This window comes from Cynocephalus volans, chromosome 16, assembly GCF_027409185.1.
Source record: "Cynocephalus volans isolate mCynVol1 chromosome 16, mCynVol1.pri, whole genome shotgun sequence".
Classification (NCBI taxonomy): Eukaryota; Metazoa; Chordata; class Mammalia; order Dermoptera; family Cynocephalidae; genus Cynocephalus; species Cynocephalus volans.
The window spans coordinates 6395054-6421287 of record NC_084475.1 but is presented as its reverse complement, the minus strand read 5'-3'; the positions used below and the strand labels follow the sequence as shown (position 1 = coordinate 6421287).

Genomic DNA, 26234 nt, shown 5'->3' with positions numbered 1-26234 from the left:
CCTTGCTAGAGGTATTATGTTATACATGGTGTATCCATTATATTGCCTTTTTAAAATCCAAGAAATTTTAAATTCTGAAAAGCATCTGGCCTCAAAGGGATTAAGACATCAAGAAAAGCAGGCCCTCTTGCCTTGCCCTAAAACCAGTCTCTTTGGAGTTTCCAGGACTGACCAGAACATGGTGGTTGAAGTTTCTTCTGGCTCTTCAAGACTCTCCACCCTCCCCTTTGTTCTCCATGTTTCTAATAAGGGGGTCCGGGCCAGAGATGGCCGTCCTACCGCCAGCTCATCTCTGCTGCCACCAGGATGCCTGTGAGCCCCCCCGCCCCCCGGGCGCAGGTGACTTCTGGAGTCTGATGGGGCAGCTGTCTGCATTCCGCCTTGCTTCTAGTCCTTTCCTGAAAGACGCCAGGTCAGGGTTCATGGTCGGCCAGGACTCGGTGAAGTAGAAACATGTGCCCAAGAGAGCCAAGTGTATGCAAAAGATGAAAGAGAAACGTAACAGGGCACAGAGGGTGGTCCCAGGGGAAAGGAAGGGCTGGCAAAAGGGAAAGGTTGGTGCCCCCCGCCGAGACATTCACTGCAGACCAGGAGCAACACTAGGAACTGTGGGGACACTCAGCCAACAACAGAGCCCCGAGAGCTCTGCCTAAAGGGAGCCATGAGCACAAAATAATTAGCTAACAACCTGAGTTAAAGATGCACAGTGCAACAGATGCCCAGGACGCATGCCACATGAAGGGCATGGGTGACAGGGTGAGGGCTCGGAGGGTCAGTGCTGCCCAGGGGGAGGCAGGCCTCAAGTTGGGGCTCAAAGGCAGCTTGAGTCAGAAATGAAGAGGCTTGCTCTGGATTCTGACAGATTAGAATTCAAATCTTAGTGATGTTAGCCAATAGCTGTGTGATTTGGGGCAAGGCACTTGGCTTATCTGAGCTTTGTCCCCACTCGCCTGTATTTTTCTTTTTTTTAAAGATGACCGGTAAGGGGATCTTAACCCTTGACTTGGTGTTGTCAGCACCACGCTCTCCCAAGTGAGCCACAGGCTGGTCCCCCCACTCGCCTGTAAATGAAGGTAATTACACCAGTCCCTACATCCTGGGTTGTCACAATGGTTAAACGAGACTATGCACATAAAGTGCTGAGCATAGGAAAGGCTCGATTTCTTTTGAATCGTACAATGGCTGGAATAAAGATGCAGAGAGGAAGGAACAGAAGTCACCAAAGACACTCTTTAACATGGGATGCTGTAAGGCGGGCCACTGCATTTTTTGGACTCCTTATATATGGATAGCATTTCAGCACTTTTATATACGTTTATTTAGCCCTCACAACAGCCCTATGAGGTAAAGATTAGTCTGTTTTACAGATGGGAGAACTGTGGTCAGAATGGCCAGCTGACTTGCCCTAGGCCAGTTAGTAAGTGATAGATGGAGGATTTGAACTCTGATCGGCGTGACCCCAAAACCAGTGCTCCTTACATCATAGCAGGGCCTCGGACCACCTCCCACTGGTCAGGTTGATGCCAGGGTGGGGATCGTCCTCACAGCATCTGACCCACCTCCTCCCAAGCCCAATTTCTACCAGAGCGCATAATCCCAAAGGAATCTAGACCTCTCTTCCTTAGGAAATTCCAGCCTGAGAATCCCTCGCCCTGCTTACCACCTCTCCTCTTTCCCCTTCTCAGCCACAGCAACTCCAGCACCTTCCACTGAAGAGGCTGATTTGACCCTCAGCGCAACTCTGGAGCCCAACTCCTGGGGCGGGGGAGCAGTGGCGGGTTACAGCTCAGCCAGGGACAAGCAAGCCCCTTAAATTCCTTCCCAAAACAATAATTCTTATCAGCAATGTTTGGCTTTCAATCCGACACCTCAAAGCAGTAAAATTTCTTTTACCCTCTCTTCTCTCCAACCGTTTTTCTCAAGACCCAAATCAATATCTAAAAGTGTTTTTTTTTTAAGATAAAAGCAATACCATCCAAATAGGAATTTAAAAAAAAAAATTTGCAAAACCTGCACACTGAAAACTACAAAACAATGCTGAGAGAAATTTTAAAAGCCCTAAATAGAGAGATATGGCCTATTTATGAATCGGCAGACTCAATATTGTTAGAATGTCAATCTTCCATAAATTGATTTATAGATTCAATGCAATCCCAATCAAACTCCCAGCAGGCTTTCATTTAGATATTGACAAGTTAATAGTAAAATGTATGTGGAAATACAAAGGACCTCAATAACCAAAACAATTTTGAAAAAGAAGTATAGTCATCCCCTCAGCATCTGTGAGGGATTGGTTCCAGGACCCCCTCCCCCGACCTGCCATCCCCTACTGCAGATACCAAAATCTATGGATGCTGAAATCCCTTATATAAAATGGTGTAGTATTTGCATATAACCTACACTCGTCTTCCCATATACTTTAAATGATCTCTAGATTACTTATAACACCTAATTCAATGCCTACACATCACTTCATTCACCTGGATTCAAGGTTGTATTCTGTGTGAAGCAAATTTGAGTTTTGGAACTTTGTGGAATCCCCCCCCATCCCAAAATATTTTCAACCTGTGGTTGGTTGAATTCACAGATGCAGAACCCACAGACATGGAGGGCTGGCTGTACAGAGTTAGCAAACTTACAATACTTGGTTTAAGACTTGACTATAAAACTATAGTAATCAAGACTATGTGGTATTGGTATAAAAACAGGCATATAGATTAATGGAACAGAATAGAGAGTCCAGAAATAGACCCACACATATTGGGCCTATTAATTTGCAGTAAAGGTAACAACAGAGAAAGGATTATCTTTTCAACAAATGGCACTGGAACAAGTGGATATGCATATGGAGAACAATAAACCCTGACCCTTACCTTACACCATACACACTGATTAGTTCAAAATGGATCACAGACCTAAGCGTTAAAGCTAAAACCATGAAACTTCTAGAAGAAAACAAAGGAGAAAATCTTTGCAACTTTTGAGTAAGCAGAGATTTCTTGGATAGGACAGAAAAAATGCACAAACCATGCAAGAAAAAGATGATACATTGGACTTTATCAAAATTAAAAACCTGCTCTTCTTTACTTCCCCATGAGCAGGGCCCAACAGAGACTCCCACATGAGCAGGGCCCAGGGCCCCTGCAGGAGCCACAGTGTGACTGCACTTCCTCATCCTGTCCCCCAAGTATCAGAACAGCTTGCAAAAGCCTCACCCCATTTCCTTGCCAGAAAGGAACCTACCCCTGCAGTGAGCAGCTCAAGGAGACAGCAGAGTCACCCGATCAAGTGATATAACAGGGCTGGCTGGTTAGCTCACTCGGTTATAGGGTGGTGCTGATAACACCAAGGTCCAGGGCTTGATTCCTGTACTGGCCAGCCATCAAAAAAAAATAAAAAGAAAAGAAAAAAAAGACACTACCCCAGCCACCCCAGCTACCAAGTGGACCACATCTCCCACTCTGTCCCCAACCCCGGCCCGGGCTTCTCTCCCCTAAGTAAAAAAAATAATAAATAAAAATAAAATAAAAACCTGCTCTTCATAAGACACCATAAGAAAATGAAAAGGCAAGCTACAGACAGAGATAAAATATTGCCAATACTTTCTGACAAAGGACTTGTATCCAAAACATATAAAGAACCTTTATAATCCAATAATAATAAGACAAATAACCCAACAAAAAAGATCCAAATGACAAAATGCACATGAAAAAATGTTCAACACACCATTCATCGATGGGGAGATACAAATTAACACCACAATGAGATACCAATACATACCCACTAAAATAGCCACAATTAAGACTGATGACAGCTGGCAAGAATATGGAGCAACTGGAACTCTCATACATTACTGTATAAAATGGTACAACTATTTTAGAAAACTGTTTGGCCATTTCTTATAAGTTAAACATATACTTACCATATGATCCAACAATCCATTCCTAGTTATCCAAGAGAAATAAAAATATATGTCCACAAAAAGAGATGTACATGAATGTTTATATCAGTTTAATTTGGAATAGCCTAAAACTGGAAGTAATCCAAATGCCCATCAACTGCGGAATGAATAAACAATTTGTGGTACATCCATAATTGTATGGAATACTACTCAATAAAAAGGAATGAGCTATTGATGTTCACAACAACATGGGTGAATCTCAAAAACTTTATGTTAAGCAAAATAATTTAGAAGGCTAGGCTATATACAATATGATTTCATTTATATGAACTTCTAGAAGAGGCAAAACTAATCTATAGTGACAAAAGGCAAGGAAGTGAGGTAGCCCAGGGCTGGTGGGGGAGGTTTGATTGTAAAGAGGCACAAGGGATCCTTTGGGGCGGTGGAAATGTTCCATATAGTAATTGTGGTCAGTACAAATGTGCTACACAGTTTAACATTTGTTAAAACCCAAACTGTGAACTTAAAATACAAGGATTTTATGTTATGTGACAATGGTTTGGGGAAAAAAAAGATTATGTTTTGTTTCTTCAATGGAATCACGATGATGACACCTTCATCACCTGGAAAGATGGTTACAGCCCCAGCAAACACTGAGAGCGAGCCTGTGCCGAACACTTAACATGTGTCAAGTGCCCTATGAGGCCCTTTCATTCACTGTCTCAATTCAGCCTCATGCCTGCCTTTAAGATGGGTATTATCTTCACCCAACGCTCAGCAAGGATAAGACATTTATCCAAAGTGACATGTTTAGCAACAGGCAAAGCTGGGATTCAAACCTAGGACTCAAAATTTTGTGCTTTCATAAACTTTTCTGTACTGTCTTCAGAGAGGAAAGGAACCTAACCAGTGCAGAGGTCACACATTTAGACATACTACCAAAATCAACTCAAAAAGTTGCATCCACAGGAACTATTTCTAGTTAGAAAGCCATTGGTATGACTTAAAGACTGGATTGGGTGACAAGGCCTGCCATGTGCCCAACTTGTCACATAATGTGGTGTGTGTTCATTTATAAAACACCACAGAAGTTAATATTAACAGAATCCCCAAGTGATCCGAGCCAAAACATAAGCTCTTGGGTAATCCTAAACTTTCAGAGCCAAGAGCAGGCCTGTGAGTGTTAGGGAACCTTAGGACCTCCAGATGCTAAAGACCCTGGAGACAGCGACTTGGCCAAGGACAACACAGAGAGTATCCCAGAGCCAGGACAAACTTGGACTCTGACCTCTGGTCCACCTCCTGTCCCACTGTCATCATGCTGCCCTATGAGAGCCCACCTGACAGACAGCCCAGCAGGGCTCAGTGTGTCCTGTCTCACTGCTGAAGACAGAGAAGACTGCTGTGGCCTCATCCATCCTGCTACAGCCAAGAGGGTCTGAAGGTGTTGACCAAGCGAGGCAGGGAGGCTACCGTCCACCCCTCACCCTTTCCAGCACCCCTGCAGCTGCGGCTCCCCCGTGGGATCACACACTATTAGAGACTGGCAGCAGGACCAGGTTTCCATACAGCTTCCCCCACTAATTTGCTGTGTGACTGAAACTTTCCGACCTCCAGTTTCCTTGTGGGAACTAGTTACACCCATCCTACTACCTCAGGAATGGCTCTGAGGATCAGATGAGAGAAGGGGTTATGTGAGAAAGTCGTTTGTAAACTGCGATGCTAGTTATTTCATTGTCATCAACATCGACAGAATTAGGCTCTCTAGGCTCATGCAAAAGCAGCAGAAGCAACTGCTGCCTCACCGTGGCTGGGGTGGGAGTTGCCCCATCTGAAAAATGGGGTTGATAATACATGACCTGCCTGAAGCAGGACCAGAGATCTTTTCGGGGGTGACTTCCAACTCTGAAGTCTGTGATTCTGTGATTTCAAAGACCCCCAATAGATTGACCTCATCAAAATTGGCTTTATCTGCTCTCCTGATGTTTGAATTTCTTTTATCAGGATGCCAAAAAGCACTTCATCTTATAATCACAAATGAGACTTCAAATGCTCATGATCTGGGGAAAGGAAAAGCACATTGCCTCACATTCTCACTACAGTGTGGATGAGTGATACCATATTCCTTCCAAACAGCAACTTCTGATGGGAAGCTGGGAAACCTAGTTTAACTGAGTCACAAGAGGGTTTCCTTAGTGAGAGCTTCAGGCTAAATCCTGTCCGTTCTCTGAGACCAAACACTTAACAGCATGAGGCTCCGATTTTAGCTTATTCTCCGAACATTTGTCCTGCTCCCCAGACTGGGGTGGTGATGGCTTGAGTGTACTTTGCCAGCTTTACCTAGCTAGGCTCACGACCTGGAAGAGATGCTCTAATACTCACATGATTCCTCTCAGCCCTAACCCAGATCTGATTGACCATCTGCCCTCTCATTTCCAAGGCCGTTGCTTGCTCATGGCCCCAAAATTCTAACCCTGAGTAGTGCTGAGAACTCCTTTCCCTTCCAACACACCGGCCAGGGTGGTCCAGACCTCATGGGACCCCTCCTCCCACCCCATCTGACCCTTGCCTGTATTTCTAACCATAAAACTCAAGCAAACAAAAGAACTATGGAAATGATCTGGTGTCCAAGAGGATGTAGGAACTATTTGTCCTCTCCCTCTCCATTCCAGCTCAGAAACCTGTCAGGGCTGGGACATCAACATATCGTGTCTGGTTTCTTTAATAACAATAACCACTAGCATTAGTTGAGCATTTACTATGTGCTAGACACTGTTCTAAGTGTTTTACATGTACTAACTGAATCCTTTTATGAAATAGGTATTATTATCCTCATTTTACAGATGAGAGACTAAGGCACAGAGAGGTTAAGTGATTTGTCAATAGAAAACACAGCTATCAAGTGGCAAAGTTGAACCCAGAGACTGTGCCCTACCCATTATATCCTGCCTGCTGAGGCAACAGTAGTTCCTTCAAGCCTGAAATCCTCGGGAAACAAACATCATGTATGTGCATCACTCAAGAGGAGGATCACCAGAGCCTCAGCCATATCAAGTTCAGACCTTTCTTTGTATAAAAGGAGAAACTGAGGCCCAGAGATCCAATGGTCTTCCCAGGTCACCAGCAAGCTGAGCATAAAGCGAGGTCTGGGCTGATAGTTTTCCTCCCCATATTTTTCAGGGAAGGCCATTGCCCACAGCCAAGACACCGTTTAACCGGGGTCATGACCTGGAAATTAGTTCATAGCCCTTATTCCAGCCTCTGTGGGACTTCTCAGACCCCTTACACCCCTCCCCAGTGGCTTCTTAAGCATTGCCTCTAGCAGGTCACTTGCTTGGTGTTTTCTTGCCTTTGCTGTAGTCAAACTGTAAAACTTACTCTGATTTGGGATAAAAATTAAAAAGAGGCAATTTTAAAAATAATAGACTGTACATACTTGGAGTGCACTTTGAGTGGAGGGCGGGAAGGTGTCTTCTTGCACAAGATTCCTTCCCCCCCTTCCCCCTCCCCCCCCCTCCCCCAAGTCCCTGCAATTTAGGGTCAGAGAAGAAGGGACTCGGAAACAATTGCCCTGTGACTTTTCCTCTAAACATTCTCCTCATGATCCCTGGCCCACTCTCTCCCCGAGTGTCACCCCAATTGTGAGGCTCCTTTTCTAACCATGTACACACACACACACACACACACACACACACACACACACTCTCTCTCTCTCTCTCCCCCCCCTCCCCAGCGGACGTTCCCTCCCTTGTCTGCAGCTGACATTCCCTCTGGCCCGCGGGTTCCCACGTCCCCTTGGATCCACTGCCCCCGGCTTCGGTAACAACGCCCCCCACCCCTCCACCCAGCCTGCTGGTCTCCACGCCGCGGGACAGAGGCCGAGGGTGGGGAAGGAGTCCGAGGCAAGGACAGCGGCCGGACGGAGCCCAGGATGGGGCAGACAGGGCACCCGAGTTTGGATCCGGAGGAGGCGTCAGCGCGCGGGACTGACGCCTGGACGGGTAGGGACAGGGTGCGCCGGGGCGGGCAAAGCCAGGGTCCGAGGAGCGTGTAGAAGCCGGGAGCTTGGGCCGGAGTCCGCGACCCGGCGAGGAGAGGAGGGCGGCGGCAGAGGGGACCAGAGACTCGGACGCCAGAAGGTGCGATCGGGGTGTGAGCGCGGGGGGGCGGGAGCCCGACACCGAGCTCGGGGCGCGAACTCCTACCGCGAGGTGGGCTGGGTCCGGCCGGGGCTAGGGTCTGAGTTCGAGACTCCGCCGGGGCCGCGGACAGCGGGGAGGAAAAGCCGGCCGGGTGTTAGCGGGAGACGGGGCGCGGCGGGCACTGACCCGAAGTAGGCGGCGGCGGCGGCGGCGGGCAGCGCCAGCAGGCAGAGCGCGGCCGGGGCCAGCGCGCGCGGGGGGCGCATGGTGCAGCGCCGCCACCGGCCGCCGGCCGGGCTTTAAACCCGGGCGGGGCGGAGCGGGGGGCCGGCGCAGGGGGGCGCGGCGCGGGCGGCGCCCCAGACCCCGGGCGGAGAGCCCCGCCCCGCCCCCAGCGCCCCCGTCACCGGCCGCAGGTGAGAGAGCCCACCTGGCGCCGCGCCTCGGGGCTGCAGAGGCGGGGGATGGGTGGACGGACGCGCCCGGAGTCTGCGGAAAAACCGTGTCGTTGCCGCCCTCCCGCCCCGAGGCTGGGTCCCGACGCAAGTGTCTCTCCCGAAGCGAGAGCAATGCAGGTCGAATGGTGGCGGGGACCCTCCTGCCGCGCCGAGAGAGTCCGGGGGGGTCCCCTGGTCGAAGGGGAGCGGGAAATGGGCTCCCTGTTTCTAAACGAGAGACGGGCTGTCACGGGCGAGGTGCACAGCGTGGGCCTCAGTGGGGGCTTGACAAAATGCTGTTGATATTCGCGGGCACAAAACTCCAGACCCTCTGGGCAGTGGGGCAGGCAGAGCCGTGGGAGGAAGAGGAAGCTGCTTTCCTCGGTGCGTACATGCCAGAACCTCTCTCAGAGAGGATGGGAACCCCCAGTGTTAGGCCCCAAAGCTCTATCTGGCTTATTCTTTTTTAAAGTTTAACCTCAATTCCTGCAGCGAAGGTGCAGTGATCAAAGCGGTGGGTGGTATCAGTCTAAGGAAGGAGACATACAGCAAATGACCCAAGTGAGATTTTAAATGTTTTTGAGAGTCTCCAACACTGGATCAAGTCAAGCAAAACAAAATGTAATTTGCAATGAATGTCAAGACCTGCATGTGAAATTTCCAAAAAATCAGCCATGCATGTAGAACAGCAGGTGACAGCGACCTTGGCTTTGCGGTGGACACCAACATGCTGGGGAGCTGGAGAGGTATTGGGACGATGGCAGCTGTGATGTTAGTGGGCGTTAGCAGAGGAAGCCCCTGCCACAGTGAGCCTCTCGGAGCTCAATTTCTCTGCCAAGTGAACAGAGTGATGAGATGATCTGGCGATCTTTAACAGCTCTGCCAGCCCCGTCAAATCTCACGATTGTATTTACTGAGGCTGCATGGCCCCGTGTGGTGTGCCGAGACCTGGACTGATGATGATGATGATGATAAATATCTCACGGGATTTTTGTACAGATGTCAAATGCCTAGCAAGTCTCAGTACTTAACATCGGTTGTTGTTATAACTGCAGGCAGAACCAGTGCCGTACTGATATTTACAACTGGTTCGGGGGTGTGGGAATGGGTGTCTGATTTGTATCACTTGTTGATTTCTGTGCCATAAATATTCCCACCATGGCTGATTTCAAGCTGCCAATGTGGTGGTGTCCCTGATCACTGGGGTTGGGAAGAGAAGTGCACAGTCAGCTCTACAAGCCCGTTGGACCCAGCTCCAGCACGTCACTGGCAAGACTTCGAACCAGGCTCAATGAGGCTCAGAGGAAGAGGGGCCTGAGCTGGACCAGTGAGTCAGAGGAGGAAGAACCATGGACTGGGGTGGAGGAGAGACCCCACCAGGCCCCAGCCACGCCCCATAGACACTTGAGTGTGTGCCCCAGCTGCCCCTCCTGGCCTCATGCCCATATGCACACCTAAGTGTATGTGTGCATGGAGAAGGTGGGCAATGGGGACAGAGGAGCACATTCTCCCAAGGTGACACATGTTCAACATTTCGTAAAAGTTACATGTGGATGTCTGTTGGGTAAGGCTGTGATGCAAAGAAGTTAGAAAAAGTACCAAAGATTTGGTGGAGACATCAGTGGTTGGAGAGTGAAAAACACATAGAAAGAGTCCAGATGGGTGTCCAAGCCCTCACCAGCCAATGGCGTGGACTCCACCCTTGGGCTCCTTCCTCCTGATGTTAGAAGTGTGCCAGTCTCTGCCTGCTGGGGTACCCCCTGGCTTGCCCATGGACGCTTCAGAGTTCTGCTTCTGCCTTCTTGGTCATCAGGCTTCACAGAACTGCCCAAGTGACAGTTCCTTGTTGCTGATAACAATAATTCCAACAGCAGCTCCCATGTGCCAAACTGTGCCTGCGTGCATGTGTGTGTGTGTGCACGCATGCCCGTGGTCCACTGAACCCTCAAGCACCCTGGGAGGCTGGGGCAATCATTATCCCCATTGCACAGATAAGAAACTGAGGCTGGGAGAACTTAAGTAGCTGGTGCAGGCAGGCCAGCTGTAGTAGTGGAGGCAGGAGGTGAGTCCAGCCCCAGTAGAACTGTCACCACTGGCTGTGGCTCATGATTGGCCATGGCTGGCTCAGGGCTGCCCAGGCACAGCCTGACTCACAGCAGTCTTTAGATTATGCATCCTTACAGAGCATCATGTACATTGTAAGTGACAACCCATGAGGGCCTCATGGTCTGAAGGGGGAGATGGCAGTGAAAACAGATCATCCCTGCAATTTATTATTGTGGGATTCCTGAAAAAGGACCAGAGGAGTGACCCTGGGGACTTACAGCCTTGTGCCAAAAACAGTTTGTTGCTCTGCCCACCAACCCCTCTCCCCTCTGCCCTGCAATCTCCTCCAGGGCAGGCCTGAGTTTTACTTTACTCTGTGTCTCCAGAGCCTGGCCCAGTGCCCAGCACATAGTAGGTGCTCAGGAAACGTGTGGTTGCCAGCTTATAACCTTGGTCTGTGGCCTTTTCATGGGACCGTAGAGACGTACAGTGTCATATGAATACAATGCATGCTCACAGTAGCACTCCTCCTATGCTCAGACACGTGCTCCATTGAGCCACACACACTACAGCACAAACCCAGGCATTCAGTGACACCCAGTCCCCCCCTCACACCTCCCCCATGGATGTCTAAATTCCTAGGCAGACCTGCAGCTGCTCCTGGATTCACACGTTTGCACAGGTATGCAAGAGAAACATTCTTAGACAGCCACATGCAGCTACCTGTCTCCATTAACCAGCCCAAGGCAGCTACCGCTCAGGGATGGAGTCCTCCCCTCCCCTTGCGCACATGCACATGTGCATGCACACACACACGCACACACACTTTGGAGGTCACAAACATGGAGCTGAGAACCTTGTGATGGCTGCATCAAATCCAGCTCCAGGGGTCTCCAGACATCTCCCTTTTCCTCCTCCACCTGCCTTCAGGCCAGGTCACCCTGCCTGAAGCAAACCCCCAGGAACCATCCATCTTTGTCTGGCCCCAAGTCCCCCAAGCCTCCAAACCCCAGCCAGAGCAGCACTCAGAAAATACTCTGAGCTCACCACCAGGCCATGAGCTAGCAGAAATGCAGCATTCTGGGCTGGCTGTCTCCCTCTAATCTCCCACATGGCTGCACTGGAAATGGACTCTAGACCCAACAGGAAGTGGGGCGGGCGATGCCCCAGCAGCTCCGAGGGAAGGCACCAGTGCCCATGCAAACCTGGGCATGGCTACCCAGGAGGGCTGATCCCGGGAGGACTGGATGGGACCTGTGTGGGTTTGCTGACCCGTCCCTTTCCCTGTCCCCCCCCACCCCAAACACACAGAGGACTCACAGCTGTGCCTAAAAGCAACAAAAAAAGAGGGCAGAGAAAGACGCAAAATGTTCACAGTGGGTGCCTTAGAAGCTGGAGTGTGGGTAAAAAAGTGTTTTTATCCTCTCTGTATTTTCCAAGCACGTTTGACATTTGTAATGAAAAAAATTACTTAAAATGGGGAGACGACAAATACGTAAGAATAAATCTCTAATGGTAGAACTTTTTAAGCACTGGCAGAAAAGAAAGATATTTGGGAGGGGGCAGGGGAAGTGTCCCTGGGGAACATCCTCCCATGTCATCCATTCATCTATCCTTCTGTAGGATGGGCCCCTGTCTCCTCTTGGTGGCTTATTCCAGAGTTGGCAGAACTCACCACTACCCATGGCAATTCCAATCCCAGGCCTTCCCCCTCTGTTCCTTGCTCCCTGTCTCTTCTTCCTCACTCCAGAACAACACTGAGTTGTGTTGTGTGGAGGGTTGTATGACTGGACCTATCTTGTCCCTTGCCTGCCTGAGGCCCATTGCAGCCCTGGATCCAGTGGTATCTCCGAGCTTGGCCAAAACCAACAGGTTTCCTCCTGGAAGCCTGCCTCAGCTAACCACTCCTGCCTCTGCTCACTTGCCATCTTGGTGCTAGAAACTTTATTTGCACAACTTTATTTTGTGTCAATGACTATGTTAATGCATATTGTCCTTGAGTTTTGGGGGTGTTGGGCACCCCTGCTATGTGTAGATTGCAGATTCCTCAAGAACTGGGATCTTGTCCCCTGTTTCTTTTATATCCCCCCACATCTCCTCTCATAGTGGTATTGAGCTTCAGCCCACAGTAAAGTGATTGTTAAATATTTGAATTAATGAATGAAAAAATGAATAAACAAACACTGGATCCTGGACGGATCAGACATGACTTACGGAGGGCTACAAGTCCTGCCCTTGATTTTATAATCTTTATGAGAGACAACATGTTGGGCCCTTTAGGCATGGTTGGAGCTGGGGGGAGTGTTCTGAGCAGTCCAGTTCTGTCTAGTAATCATAAACAGGTAGGTAGGTAGATAGTGACCTGGAGGGAAAATCCCAGTTTCAAATAACCTGCTCCATTGTCGCCATAAGTCTACTCATGTCAGGTGACATCTATGTCCATGCTCTGCCTGGGCACTGGGCTCGCCATGAATATACCCCCACCCCACCCCCAGTTACCACTTCCAGAAGCGTTAGAACACAGTGAGATGCCTGGGCAGGCAGCATGGAGCCACAGGTGTTCTGTCTTGACTATTGTGAAGTCCCCAATAAGCCCTTCCCAGGGGCAAAGGACTCACCAAAAACTACTTTGCGGCATTTTACAACAGAAAGGTGTTCCACACAGGGCACAGTAACTAATACTGCTCAAAAGAAAGAGAAAAATGAAGGAAGGAAGGCAAGAAGGAAGGCAAGAAAAACAACTTTCTTAGGAAAGAGAAATAAAAAACAATGCCAGAATTTACTATAAATAACATCCTAAAGATTCGACTCTGAACAGAGGCATTCTCAGCATCTTCTTTTAGTTGGTTTTCATCTGAGTCACTTCGTGCTCTCTGAGAAAGAAGGTTAAGAGGAAAGGCATCCTGTCTTGACATTTAGGGGGAGTGTTATCCCTTGCAGGTTTAGGGGACGGCCACGATAGACCATTTCCTCCAGGGCACGTTATAACCGCAGGTACAAATACGTTTGCAGGAAGTGCTCGCTAACCAAGTTCTGACTGGTGGACAGTGGGACCACAGCATGTTTTCCTGAACCTAGTGTGGGACTCCAGCAGCCCAGCCAGATGTCTTTTGGCTTATCACTGGGAAATAGTAAGCTCAGCCTTAAAAAAAAAGTGACTAACTCTATTTTACTGCAAAATTTCCATTTCATATAGAGTATGACTAGATAATACTCAATTTAACATACTTTGAGCATCTAGTGCTAAGTCCTGGGAATAAGAGATGATTAAGTCAGTTCCTGTCCTTGAAGAGCACACAGTTTGTTGGGAAAGATGTATAAATAAACACCTGTAACATTCTGACGTTTCTATATAAGTGTAACCTAGTTATGGAGTACTTACTTTGTGTCGGGCATTGTTCTAAGTTCTATAGAAATATTAACTCATTTAATTCTCACAAAATTGTACAGGTGAGGAAACTGAGGCACAGAGAGGTTAAAAGGAACTGGCCAGCTAGGAAGCTTGGAACTGGGATTAGAACCCAGGGAACTGGCACAAAGGCCACGTGTTTAGTCACTGTGCTGCAGTAAGGGAAAGCATGTACTGAGTAAGATGGACACCCAGACAAGAGGACAAGCCACTCATTGTTCCAGGGAAGGTATGGCCAGGACAAGGCTGAGATGCAGCAATATTTGAGCTGCATCGTGCAAGGCAATTTTTTTCAGTTCTTCTTTCCTCACTTTACCAAATGGCACAGTCCATCCTAACTTGCCACATAATCGTTTGAAAGGGAACCAGCTTTTTCCCACTGGTTGTCACTATATTTCTATAATTCTAAGCGATGACCCTACAAAGCAAGCCTTTGCTAAATTGAGTTCAACTTTGGAGTGAAAGGGAGGTTGGAAGGGTGTTGGGGACTTTGGAATGGGGAATGGATCTTGAAACTTGTCACGCCCTTCCTGTCTGTGTTATTGACTCTGGAATCTCATTCTCACCCTCAGCTCAATGTTAAAGTCTACCCTAGTCTCTCCTTCTCTGGACGGGGCACCAGAATGTGCCCACCTTCCACCTCATGATGGGCATTCATCTAGGACCTGCTGCATGTCTGCAATAGGGGTCACCGACTGCAACAGAACGGGACACCTGAGGTTGCGTGGAGAGAACCTCGGGTCCTCACTTAACCTCGTCACTGGCTTCCTTTGTGATATCGGTTTGCTCTTCGATAAATGTCTCACACTCCCTGTCTGTCTTCCTCACAGAACAGCGAATGTGGACACCTTCCAGGTTGTTTCAGAAGAGGCACACCGTCTGCCCGGGTGATTCAAAAAAACCGATCATTCCACAACCGCGTTTTGAGCATCACGCACCGTGCCACGTAGGATCCAGAAATTATTTCTACCTTTGCATAAAAGGACTTTGAATAAAAGTTGAAAGCAAACTGTAATCCTGACTGTGGGCGGAGGCTCTAGCTCTCCCTGGTGGGCGGTAGAAGCAGCAGCCCCTGCCCTGGGAAAGACATGGGGCGTGCGGGGCGGCATCCCTACCTCATCTGTGGCTGGAAGTCTCTCCCGCCCAACAACTCCTCTCTTCCTTGCACAACCCAGTTTGCGCACGAGGAAACTGAGGCACGGAGAAGCGAAGTGACTTGCTCAAGAACCTAGACTCCAGGAACTTCGCAGCCAGCTAATCCCAGAACGTGAGGTGGGAAGGGGCGGTGGGAGAAGGCAAGTCGCCGGAGCGGCCTGTCTGACCCCGGGGCCAGGCAGCCCCAGCTAAGGGCGGCGCCGCGGCCAGCCTTCTGCAGGAGCGCCCCCTGCTGGTCAGCAGTGCCGCTGCTTGCGGCGGCCGAGGCCGGATGGGGTTATTTTCTGGGGAACCAGAGACACCCCACCCAGGGCAGAGCAGGAGGGGCCCCGAGGGGTCGCCCCAACCCCTTCACTTCGCGCACGGCAAACGCAAAGCTCAGAAGAGGAAATGACTTGCTCAAGGGCTCTCGGCGAGCCAGCGGGATGCGGGTCTTCTAGTCCTCCTGCCTCACGCTGCAGAGCCCCCCGACCCTAAGGAACCTCCCTCCCCGCCCTGCTCCCGGCCAGCCCCTACCCGCCGCTCAAGCCCCACTTCCTCAAGGAACCCTCTCGCCTTGCAGCCCCAGAGCACCCCCTCCTCGGAAGCCCTATTGCTTCCAGCCCTCACCCTCAGCAATTCTGGACATGGCTTTGTCTGCCTATTGGCACGACCTTGTGGACGAGGGAGGAGCCTCTTTCTTTTGGATTCTCTGCCACCCACACACCCAGCCCCTCCCCACGCAGAGGTGCCCGGTACAGGGCTGAACTCTCACTTGGTGATGAATATTGATCCATGACTTTTTCTTCTTCCCACTGGGAAGCCAGCCGCCCAGCCGTGTCTCTGGCCCTGGACAGCCAAGATACCTATGCTGGCTTTGCCGCTTTCCTTCCTAGCTGGGTGACCTTAGGTAAGTCACTTTGCATCGCTCAGAGCCTCCATTTCCCCAACTGTAAAATAGGGATGAAGCTAATCTTTGGGCTGGTTGATCATGTGTGTAGTGTGCCCGGTACATAGTAGGTGCCTAATAAATGTCAACTTTGGTTAGTCAGACTTCCAGGGAGCCTTAGTCTCGTCTCTCTGACCTGAGTCCTCTTCTATTTGGCACCCTCTTACCTGGGCGTGAGCCTTCCACCCCTAATCCTGCCCCCCACACCTCCTGTTGTAAGCAGCATCAGGGAAGGAGTCACACAGTGATTCTGTGTGGACCACAGGAAAGGAGGATGCTGTTAGACAACAGAAAAGGCTGAACAACTGGGTGATGAAGCCCATGCTGCCGTCTAACGCGCCCACGAAGATGACTCCCAGGTACCTGGGTCTGCCTCTCTCCCTCCCCTCTTCATGTTGGCTTCCTCCCCCATGCCCTCTTTCTACACACATCTTTCTGCCTCCACTTCTCCACTCCTAGCTCCTGCTTCTTAGAACTTACAGCCTGCATGTGGCCCATCGTGGCTGCCGTGACATCCTCACTGTGCCATGGCCATTCAGCTGGGGGGCCCAGTGACATCTCCCATATATCCCAATGCAAGTGTCTGAGAAAAAAGGGGACCACACTGGTGTTGCCTGGAGCTGCCAGAGGCTGTTAGCCAGCTGTGGACTGGCTGCTTACGGGTCAGCTATCCACACCTGGTCCAACTGGGTGTGGCCATGGGGACAGGGCCTGTGCTGTGAAGCATGGCCACAAACATATTTGCATGTCTGATAGAATAAGCAGTCTGTAAACATTGTCGTAAATAATAATAATGTTTGAAACTCATGGAAATTCATTTGAAATTCTTTAGAAAAGGAAACAACCTCTTGTCAACTGTTTTATTTGGTGAATAATCCCGTCTATCTGCACAGACCTCCATACCAAATTATGTTTTGTAAACTCGGATTTTTATGGACTGCATCTGCTTGAAACTTGACATATTCATATGCTTGTTACAGCAAATACAGCTCCAGGAATCAGTCTCATGGTCCCCAAAGCTCAATTGATGGTTTTGGGAGAAAGACTTTCTCCTTTCCCCAAACAATGTATGATTTTATATATATACAGTATCTATTTACATCTATCTATCTGCCTATCTAATCTGTGGCTTTAAAAAAAAAAAAGGGCCGAGCCCGTGGCGCACTAGGGAGAGTGCGGCGCTGGGAGCGCGGCGACGCTCCCGCCGCGGGTTCGGATCCTATACAGGAATGGCCGGTGCACTTACTGGCTGAGTACCGGTCATGAAAAAGACAAAAAAAAAAAAAAAAAGGCAGCTCTTGCTCCATCTACTCCCACTGGGCTCTTACCCTTTCTTCCTTCCCTTCTCACCTCACCCCCAATTATGAGGTCCTGCTCCAGCAGGCATAGCAAGAGCCTGAAGCAGCAGGACCAGTGATCAGTGAAGGCTTTTGACCCTGTTGCCCTTCTGATGTCCTCTGGGAGAAGCGGAGAGGGGGCAGGCAATTTGAAATGTTCCTGCACCCTCTCAGCACAGGAGGATGTAGCTGTGGCCTGGAGTTGCCCCAGCACCTGCTTGCTCCCTCGGGTGGAGGAAGATGTGATGGACACATGGAAAAGGCTGGCAGGGCACTGCCCGCCGTGTGTCCCTCTGAGTGATTTAGAAACAGCTTCCTCCTCCTCCAGTCACTTTACTTCCAGCTGTTAGAAAACAGCCACTGCAAATAGGCCTGTGACATGAATGGTGCCCTCCTACATGGTGTGCCCTTTTGCAGTGCACAGCATGCATAGTTATGTGTCAGCCCTAAAGGTGTATACCTGGTTGATCCTCTGCCCAATGAGTGGGAAACTGAGTCTCGCTGACCATTAGCTATCCCCCCAAACCTTCCCAGCCTCAGCCCTTTGGAGTCAGCACAGACTCCCTGACTTTGAATTGAGGTGGATCTGGGTTTCCATCCCAGCTCTAGCACTTCCTAGGACTGTGACATCTGCCAGGTCACACGGCCTTCTTGGGCCACACATCCCTTATTTATGAAGCAAAGGTGGTATGAGTTCTTGCCCAGGGCTCTAGTGAGGACTCAGTGAGGAAAAAAATGTAGTCCCCCTGGAGCAGGGCCTGGTGCCTGCTGAGTCCCTCCCCTACACCCAAAATATTTTCCTATTTATACTCCAAATTCTGCCTAAGGACCAGCAGCATTTGGCTCCATAGCTAGGTTGTCCCTCTAGCCCTGTCACTGCAGCTGGAGGGTGATAGAGTGGTAACACCAATGTTACGAGAAGCACTCGCAGGGTCCATGCTGAGTCCTTCCTACAGTAAGTGTTCTTTTACAAACCAACGCCTTAGCCCTTGATTTCTGTATTCACACATCCGGCTTTTTATTTATTCCAGAGAGTTACTGAGCCACACACCTGGGTGTCAGGAGGTCAGCTAGTGGCTTCCAACCAGGACAATAGCCTGTGACTCTGGGCAACTCTGGTCACCTCCAGCCTGGCTGATTACTGTCTCCACCGTGGGTTTCATTTTATCAATGAACACCCCCAACATATTGAGTATATTTATCAGGCGTCAGACCCTGTGCTTATTCATTTATTATCCTATTTATTCCTCCTAATTTCATCAGGAATTGACATGACATCGATCACCTTGGACTGTTCTCAATCGTCGACAGTGGCAGTGTGACATACTTTTCTCCTTATCAGTGCAATAGCACACACACATATACAAGGCGTGAACATGTTCTTTGCCCTTGAAACTCTGTTCACATAGAAATGCAAAGAATAATCTCAGACTTCCTTCTGGGTACATGAAAAAGAGAAACCATCCCTAGAAACCAGACGTTGTGAATGAAACTCAAAAAACAACACCAGTTCTAAGGAATGCAGCTCATGCCCACAGGGCCCTGGCTTTCCCTGGGAGCCCCAGTGGGAATTCCAACGCCCCCATTTCCTCTGAATGCTTTTGTGCTTCTCCCCTGGAAAGGGAATGAGGGTTCAGTATCTGAGGCTAATTTCAAGACCTGCGGTGAGGTGTCCTTGCCACCCCCTCACCCCCCACCTCACACACACATTGTCAGCATCTCTCCAGCTGCTGTTCCTGGGAGACCCAGCAGGTGTCACTGTGACCCCGACTATCCTCGCAGGTCCCTGTCCCGGCTCTGTGGGCACAGTACGTTTGAGGCCTGGGCGGCTCCCAGGGACCCGAGGCAGGACCTCGCCTTTGAGGACTTCCACAGGGAGAGCCCTGTCCCCGAGAGAAGGGTCCTGTCTCCCCTTCACCATTTTAGGGAAGGGCTATGGTTCAGAGAAGGTGGTTCAACTTCATAGTCAAGGGGTTGGGCAGGGGTGCAGAGGGTGGAGTGAAGGGGGCATGGGGGCCTAGGACCTCCTCCCTTCCTTCCAACCCAGCTGGTTCTCTTCTCCTGTTGCATTAGGAGAGATACTCCTGTCATTCCCCCACTCAACCCCCACCAGCCCTGATATTCAGGGACAAATCTCGGTGATTGCTGAGAGCCACTCAGGGTCAGTAGTCACTACCCTAACGAGAAGCCAGAAACTACAAAGGGGACTATAAGTCAGGGAGGCTTCCTGGAGGAGGTGAGTGTAGACCCAAGAGATTTACTCACGGTCCCGCCTCCCGTTAAGAACAAAGGAGACTGGGGGCCAACCTAGAGGCTCTGGTACTGTCTGGGGGATGAATGCTGACAGGTGAGTTCATCAGTCACCTTTTGCGGGGTGTTTCTGGGGTGGGGGGTGCCAGGAACTCTCCCCCTACAAGCCAGAGAAGCAGAAGTCACAGACTAGGAGAGTGCGTAGGGGTGGGGAGGCCCTGCCTGAAGGAATAACAGGAGTGCTCAGCTATGAGAGAGCAGAGGGGACCTTCCAGGTTAAAACTGGTTCCTCTGCTTGGGGGAGGGGTGTGACCAAGGAGAGGAGGCAGGCGGGAAGGACCAACCCCGCACCCAGCCTCAAGGACAGCCTGAGCTTCCTCGCACAGCCCACCAGGTGTGTTTGCTTCCTTGAGCCCTTGGCCTTTCTTGAGATGAAAAGTTAGTGACATGCCAGTGAGATGGGCTTTTTGGCTAAAGGGACTCAACACTTTCAGTTGTCAAGGCCAACCATATTGCTGCGTGCCCTGAAGAACCTGCCAATTGCCCCCAATGCACCCCCAGTGGCTCCTCTCTCCAACCCTTAACACGTTCCCTGTAGCTCCCCCCTTCCCAGCAGCCTGCCCTCCCCCAGAGGCCCTCCTGTAATCAGAACCAGTCACTCCTCGCCCCTGCAGCCACTGCCCAGGACACCACGACCCCCACTCCCACCACACTCCCTGCTCTGAGAGTTAGCAGATCTGCCCTTTGCTTACCACCTCATGGAGATTCAGCCCTTCTGGAACCAAGTCTTGATACCTGAGGTGAGGCCTGGCCCAGAATGGGGACAGGAAAGATTCCAGAACTAGTAAAATCACACATTTCAGCAGGAAAAAGATGCAAAGGAAGTTGCAGGAAAAGCAAGCCTCCCCAGCAGGAGCTTCCAGCAATTTCTAGTGGGCAGCCTGCCCATCTCTTTCCTCTGGGAGTCTAGTTTACAGGATGCCCACTCGTGTGGGGAACATCTCAATGCACACACATATGCAGAGGAAGAGATTTCTTGGAGGATACACTGATTTCTCAATTTTGTCCAGAACTGGCCCTCCCTGGGCTGTTTCACACATACTCCCTCATTCACTCCTTGGGGCAGTCTGTGGGTCAGCCTGGGAAACAGGGCTACCCTCTGCACTGGGCAGGATGTGGGGTGCAGGCTCTGGCCAGCCTCCAGCAGCATCTCTAAAGGTTCAAAGGGCAGTCAGACGACCAGATGGGGAGTTGGGAGGGCTGGCAGTTCATTTCTTCCTGACACTAACACTCTGGTTCTTCTTAGAGGGCAGGTTATGCTTTGGGACTAGAAATCCAGCCTTGGTGGCATGCCAGAGGGTCCAAAGAAATGGCTCTTCCTCTTATTTGACTGGTAGAGAAGCAACAGAAATTGCAGCCTGTTGTCGGCAGGTCGTAAGCGCATTTGGGGCTCCGGCCAGACTCCAGCACACGTTGTCTGCAGTTTGCTGACAGCCTGGCCCTGAGAGCAGCGCTCACTCAGCTGACGTCTCTCTCCACTGAGGGCCATGACCTAGGATACTTGAGTCCTTGTTTTGTCAACAATCCTCCCCCTCTGTGTACTCTCTTGTGGCTGTGTGGTGGACTCCTCATGGAAACACACACAGTCGCTGCACTGCAAGGACAGTCCCCAAGTGCCAAGGCATAGCCGAGAGTGGCCTGTCCCCACCATGGCATCTGTGATGGGGACCAGGAGCTAGAGTACAGAGTATAGGTTTCAGGCCTTGTCAGCTCCCCAGCCCACTCCTTTTGAGTCCCCTGTTGAGGACTCCTAGAACTCCAGACACCCCCATACCCCCATGGCCCACCCAGAGCCAACAAAGTACTTCTCCATGGACATGCCATGTTGGATTCCTGGGGCCTCTCCACCCCCACCAGCCCGTGCCAGCTTCCTGGGGGCCCTGGCTGGCAAGTTTCACCCCAGAGGTAGCTGCGACATTTCAGTGGCCAGGGCCACTGCCTTCCCTGAATCCTTTGCAGTCGCTCTGCAGCCCAACCTCGTTCATCCATAACCCCCAGGAGCGGGGGCAGAGCTGGGGGCACAAGGGGCTCTCCGGGCAGCAGCAGGGGGCGGGGCGGGGGGCTCCCCTAACTGCAGAGGCTAGCCTTACACACCCAGCAACACATGTCCCCCTTTATGGCCCGGGCTTTCTCTCGGTGCTTAAAGGCAACTGTGAAAAGAGCAGGGCTGATTCTGGCTGCCTGGCCGTCTCCTGGCAACAGGCCTGGCAGGAGGTCTTTCTTTCTCCCCCCAACCTCCCTTCTCTCCTCCACCACCCCCCTCTCTCTTTCGCCTCCTGTGTCTTGTGTTGTGTATCACTAAAACTTCCCTCCCAGCCACTTCACAGCCAACAACTGGGCCCTTCTGGGGCCAGTTCCTGAGGAGCAGCTCAGCCACCCCAGGGGTGGGGGCTCCAAGGGGTCAAGCCCCCAGAGGAGGCTTTGTGTTCTGGAAGCAAGGCTTAAACTCAAGTTGGCAACCTTCAGCACGTTCACGAGGGGCAGCCCCCAGTACCCCCTCCCCAGCACTTCTTCCTTCTCTCCTTTCCTCCCCTCTTTTTCAGGGTCTCAGTCTCTTCTGTTCGTGCCTTAAGCCTGCCAATAGGGCAGGACACAAACAACCCCTCACCTAGAAGGATCAGCCTCTGCTGAAGGCTGGGGCAACCCCAGCCAGAGGCCTGCAGCCAGCTCAGCCCAGTGTCCTGGTCTGCCCTGAAAGGCGAGAGGAACACAAAGGGTGGTGGCCACAGGGATCACAGGGAGGCAGAGCATCCAATCAATGAGTATCAGGACCAGAGCGAGTTCTCACGTGGCCGCTTCAATCTAAAGGGACACTGAGACCCAAAGAGGGTAAGCGCCATGCCCAGGGGCACACAGCCAGTTGGTGGAAAGCTGGGGCTGGAACCCTGGTTTCCTGTTCTCTGACCCTGGGGCTCTTCACCCTCTTTACTGGAGATAAACAGGTGGCTCCCTGAGATCAATGCACCTTCTGGGCCCTGACCTGCCCACAACTACAGCAGTGTCCAAGGGGCGTCTGAACTTGACCCAGCCACTCTAAGGCACTCCCCCACTTCCCTGTTCTCTGTAGAACCTCTGACAGGCCTAGACTGGAGAGGTGACCCAGGACCTTATGTAGCTTCTCTGAACAACTGGGAGACAGTTAGGCTCCCTTGCCCACCTCTCCTCTCACCTCTGGGTCAAAGAGGCCTGGTGCCAGGCCACTCTGTCATCCAACACATCCAAGGCTGGATGGGTGGCACCAATTCTCCTATCTGACACCTCAAGGAAGGAACAGTGATGGGGGAATCTCAGTCATGGCCAGGGTGGCTTCCGGATGCAACTCCAGGCTCCCCCAGTTCTGCCGGCTCCAGCTTAGCTCACCCCCAGGGCTCCCAGCCAACCAGCAGGTGCAGGCCACCAAGAAGTTGCCCTGATCACACAGGCTGGCACTTGCAAGACACCCTGACTGCAAGCACTCAGCTCTTGCTCTCCCGTGACCCAGTGTTTTCCAGACTACAGATATTTCCATGCTACCTTCACTCCATAGTTGCATGCAACCTGTTCTATTTTCTTAATGCTTTTCTTTAAATTGATCTGCACCACTCTTAATACCTTCAACTGAAAAGGAAACTTTTTTGTGTGTGTGACCGGTAAGGGGATCGTAACCCTTGGCTTGGAGTCATCTGCACCACACTCAGCCAGTGAGCGCACCGGCCATCCCTATATAGGATCCGAACCTGCAGCGTCAGTGCTCCAAGCGCCACACTCTCCCGAGTGAGCCACGGGGCCGGCCCAGGAAACTTTTGATTACTATGATTTTCAACAATGTGATTTCATTCTAACCAGATACTATTGCCCCCAAAAGCTCTGAACGTGTGACCTTCTCGCTTCATCAGAAAGGGATCTTGGCCACTGTTGGAGAGGCATTACAGTCATATTAGCACCGAACAGACTTTCTCCTTGACAGTATTCAGAAACAGTGAAGGAGAATGGGACAGAGAACGTGAGTAAATGGGCTTTGTCACTGCAGTTCAGTTAACACCATGCCTTTATCTTGTGGGACATCACTGGTCCTCTCCAGCCACTGAAAACATTCCAATTAGCCACAGAAATAATCTGAAACTCCAACCTTTGGCCAAACTATATTTTGACTTTCTAGAGAAAAATAAAGTAAAAGAAAAAAATATTTTGATTACACCATGTGCTCTGATTTGGGGATTCAGAAAATATGATTTCCCACCTTACCACCCCCATTGACGGCACAGCAAAGGGCAGCGGGGGCTGGGGCGGTCAAGGCAGGGGTAGGTGGTGAGGCTGAGGAGAAGGAAGCCTTTTGGGCTGAGCAAAGCCGGAGAGCTGGAAACATCAACATTATCATCTTTAGTCGTCAATCACTAAGACAGTCTGATCACAATTTCTTTTTTTTTCTTTTGTCACTTGCTAATAATAAGTCTTAGGGAATCAGCATTTGTTGCCTACTAGATGCCATTAGGTCTTTGGGTAAATTATGTCATTTAACCCTGTGACAATTAGTATCCTCATTTGCCAGATAAGGAAACAGGCACAGAGAGATCTAAATAACTTGCCAAAGTCACAGCTAAGCAGCGGAAGAGCCAGGATTGGAAACTGTTCTGTCTGATCACAGAGCCCGTGCTCCTCGCACAGTGTCACCTTGACCCCTCACTCCCACCCCAACCCGAAGCTCCTTGACCAGTGAGGACTAGACCTTAGGAGACACTGTCCCCTCAGGTCAAAGGGTGAGGCTGATGGGCAGAAGCCTGAAGATGGGTGGATGGAAGGCAGAAGGTAGCCCTCTGTCCCCAGACAAGCTTCCACCAGCCCCTCCCAGCAGTGACCTTGGGAAGTGCTTGTGGGGGGGGGAGAGGAGGGAGGCTTCACCCCTTTCTCAGGGAGCCTGAGGAGGCCCCCTAAATGGAGGGCTGAGATTAAAAGTGGAGGAGAGTGTGGAAGAAAGGTCGCTGAGTGGCTTTTTTCCTTTTATTTAAATTGAGATATAATTCACACGCCATAAAAATTACTTTTTCTTTTCTCTTTTTTGGCAGCTGCCAGGTACGGGGATCAGAACCCCTGACCTTGGTATTAGCAACACTGCACTCTGACCAGCTGAGCTAACCAGCCTGCCCCCAAATTATCATTTTAAAGTGTGCAACTCAGTGATTTCTAGAATATTCAAAAAGTTGTGCAGCCCTTACCACTATCTAATTCCAAAACATTTCATCACCACCAAAGATACTGTGTACCCATTAGCAGGTGACTACAGCTTCTTAAAGAAAAAGGAAAGGCAGTGCCAGGTGGAGTATTCTGGATTAATTTTAAGGCCCACCTTGACCCTATATCCTCCCTTTTGTTGCTTCTTTTTTCCAGCAACTCATCTCAGAGTGAGTCTCCCAACTCCAGGCTCCAATGGCAACCTCACCCCCACCCAGACTAAATCTCCAAACCAAGAAAAAGAAACCCTAACCCTCACCAGCCCTTAAATTAGAGCAACTCAATTTGTAAGTCAATCAGCAACATTTAATCCAACTGCCCTATACCAGATACTATGGGCAAGGATACAGATACAGTCAGGAGGCCTTTGGGGGCAAGTAGCAACCTTGAGTAGCCTAAGCAACAAGGAAGATGTATTATTTCACATCGCAAGAAGTTCCAAGGCAGGACTCCTCTGAGGCCGTTCATGTCTCATCAATGGTGTCAGAGACCCAGTTTCTTTCCCTCTCTTTGCTCTGTCTTTCTCTTCTGGTCAGCTTCATCCTCAGGCAGCTTTCCTCATGGTCACAGGACGGCTGCTGCAGCTCCAAGGCTTTCCATCCAGACACAACAATATCCAAAAGCAGGAAAAAGGGATATCTCCTACCATGCCTCATTTTAAGAGCCCCAAAAAACTCTTCCCAGAAATCCTCTTGCACCCTCCAGCAGACCTCCCTTTATGTCTCATGTGACCCAGTTTAGGTCAACCCCTGGCAAGGGGAATGGGTCCCCATGATTGGCTTAGATCAGTCAGGATTTACCCCTGAGCCAAGTGAGTGAGATGTAGATATCAGAACAAACTGGGGGCCTCTGCCAGCCTGGAGGAAGGGCTCACCAGCAGTGTGAGCTATACTACAACCTAAATAGAAGCCCTTGCCCTCAAGAGGCTCAAGAAAGAGCAGGTGACTGACCTAAAGGAATGGAATGGATGCTTACCCATCAATTAATGTGTCCCAGGTGCCATTTCAGACAGAGCAGACATCACTTCACTGAACAGGCAACAGCCTTTTGAGGCAGGTGTTATTATACTCATTTTTGCAGGTGAGGAAACAGGCTCAGAGAGGTTAGGTAATTGCCCAGTGTCACACAGTTAAAGGCAGAGCTGGGATTTATTGGAGACCACTCCAATAGAGGGTCTCCCCAGCCAGATATGTGAAACCCCATTTAGGCCTTCCCTGGAAGTCAAGGCAAAGGAGCAAAGGAGGTGGGCCCTGCTGGGAGGGAGCAATGCTAGGCAGGTGCTCTGGTTTGCCTAAGGGCTCCCTCACACCTGTGCCAGCCACAGACACCTGCTCCTGGGCCCTGCTGGTGAGGAAGCTCTG

At 50.5% G+C, this 26234-nt stretch overlaps 1 protein-coding gene across 1 annotated transcript in view; it reads right to left on the bottom strand.

The window, feature by feature from the left end:
- The window catches only part of WNT9B (Wnt family member 9B), a 38475-nt gene that overhangs the window by 12073 nt on the left and 168 nt on the right, over positions 1-26234 (bottom strand). The window contains exons 2-6 of the mRNA XM_063081285.1: positions 22454-22467; positions 22274-22356; positions 8474-8672; positions 8210-8340; positions 7691-8102 (exon numbers count right to left, since the gene is read on the bottom strand). Of these exons, the coding sequence (XP_062937355.1) occupies positions 7691-8102; positions 8210-8340; positions 8474-8672; positions 22274-22356; positions 22454-22467 (839 nt within the window). The remainder of the gene's footprint in view (positions 1-7690; positions 8103-8209; positions 8341-8473; positions 8673-22273; positions 22357-22453; positions 22468-26234) is intronic.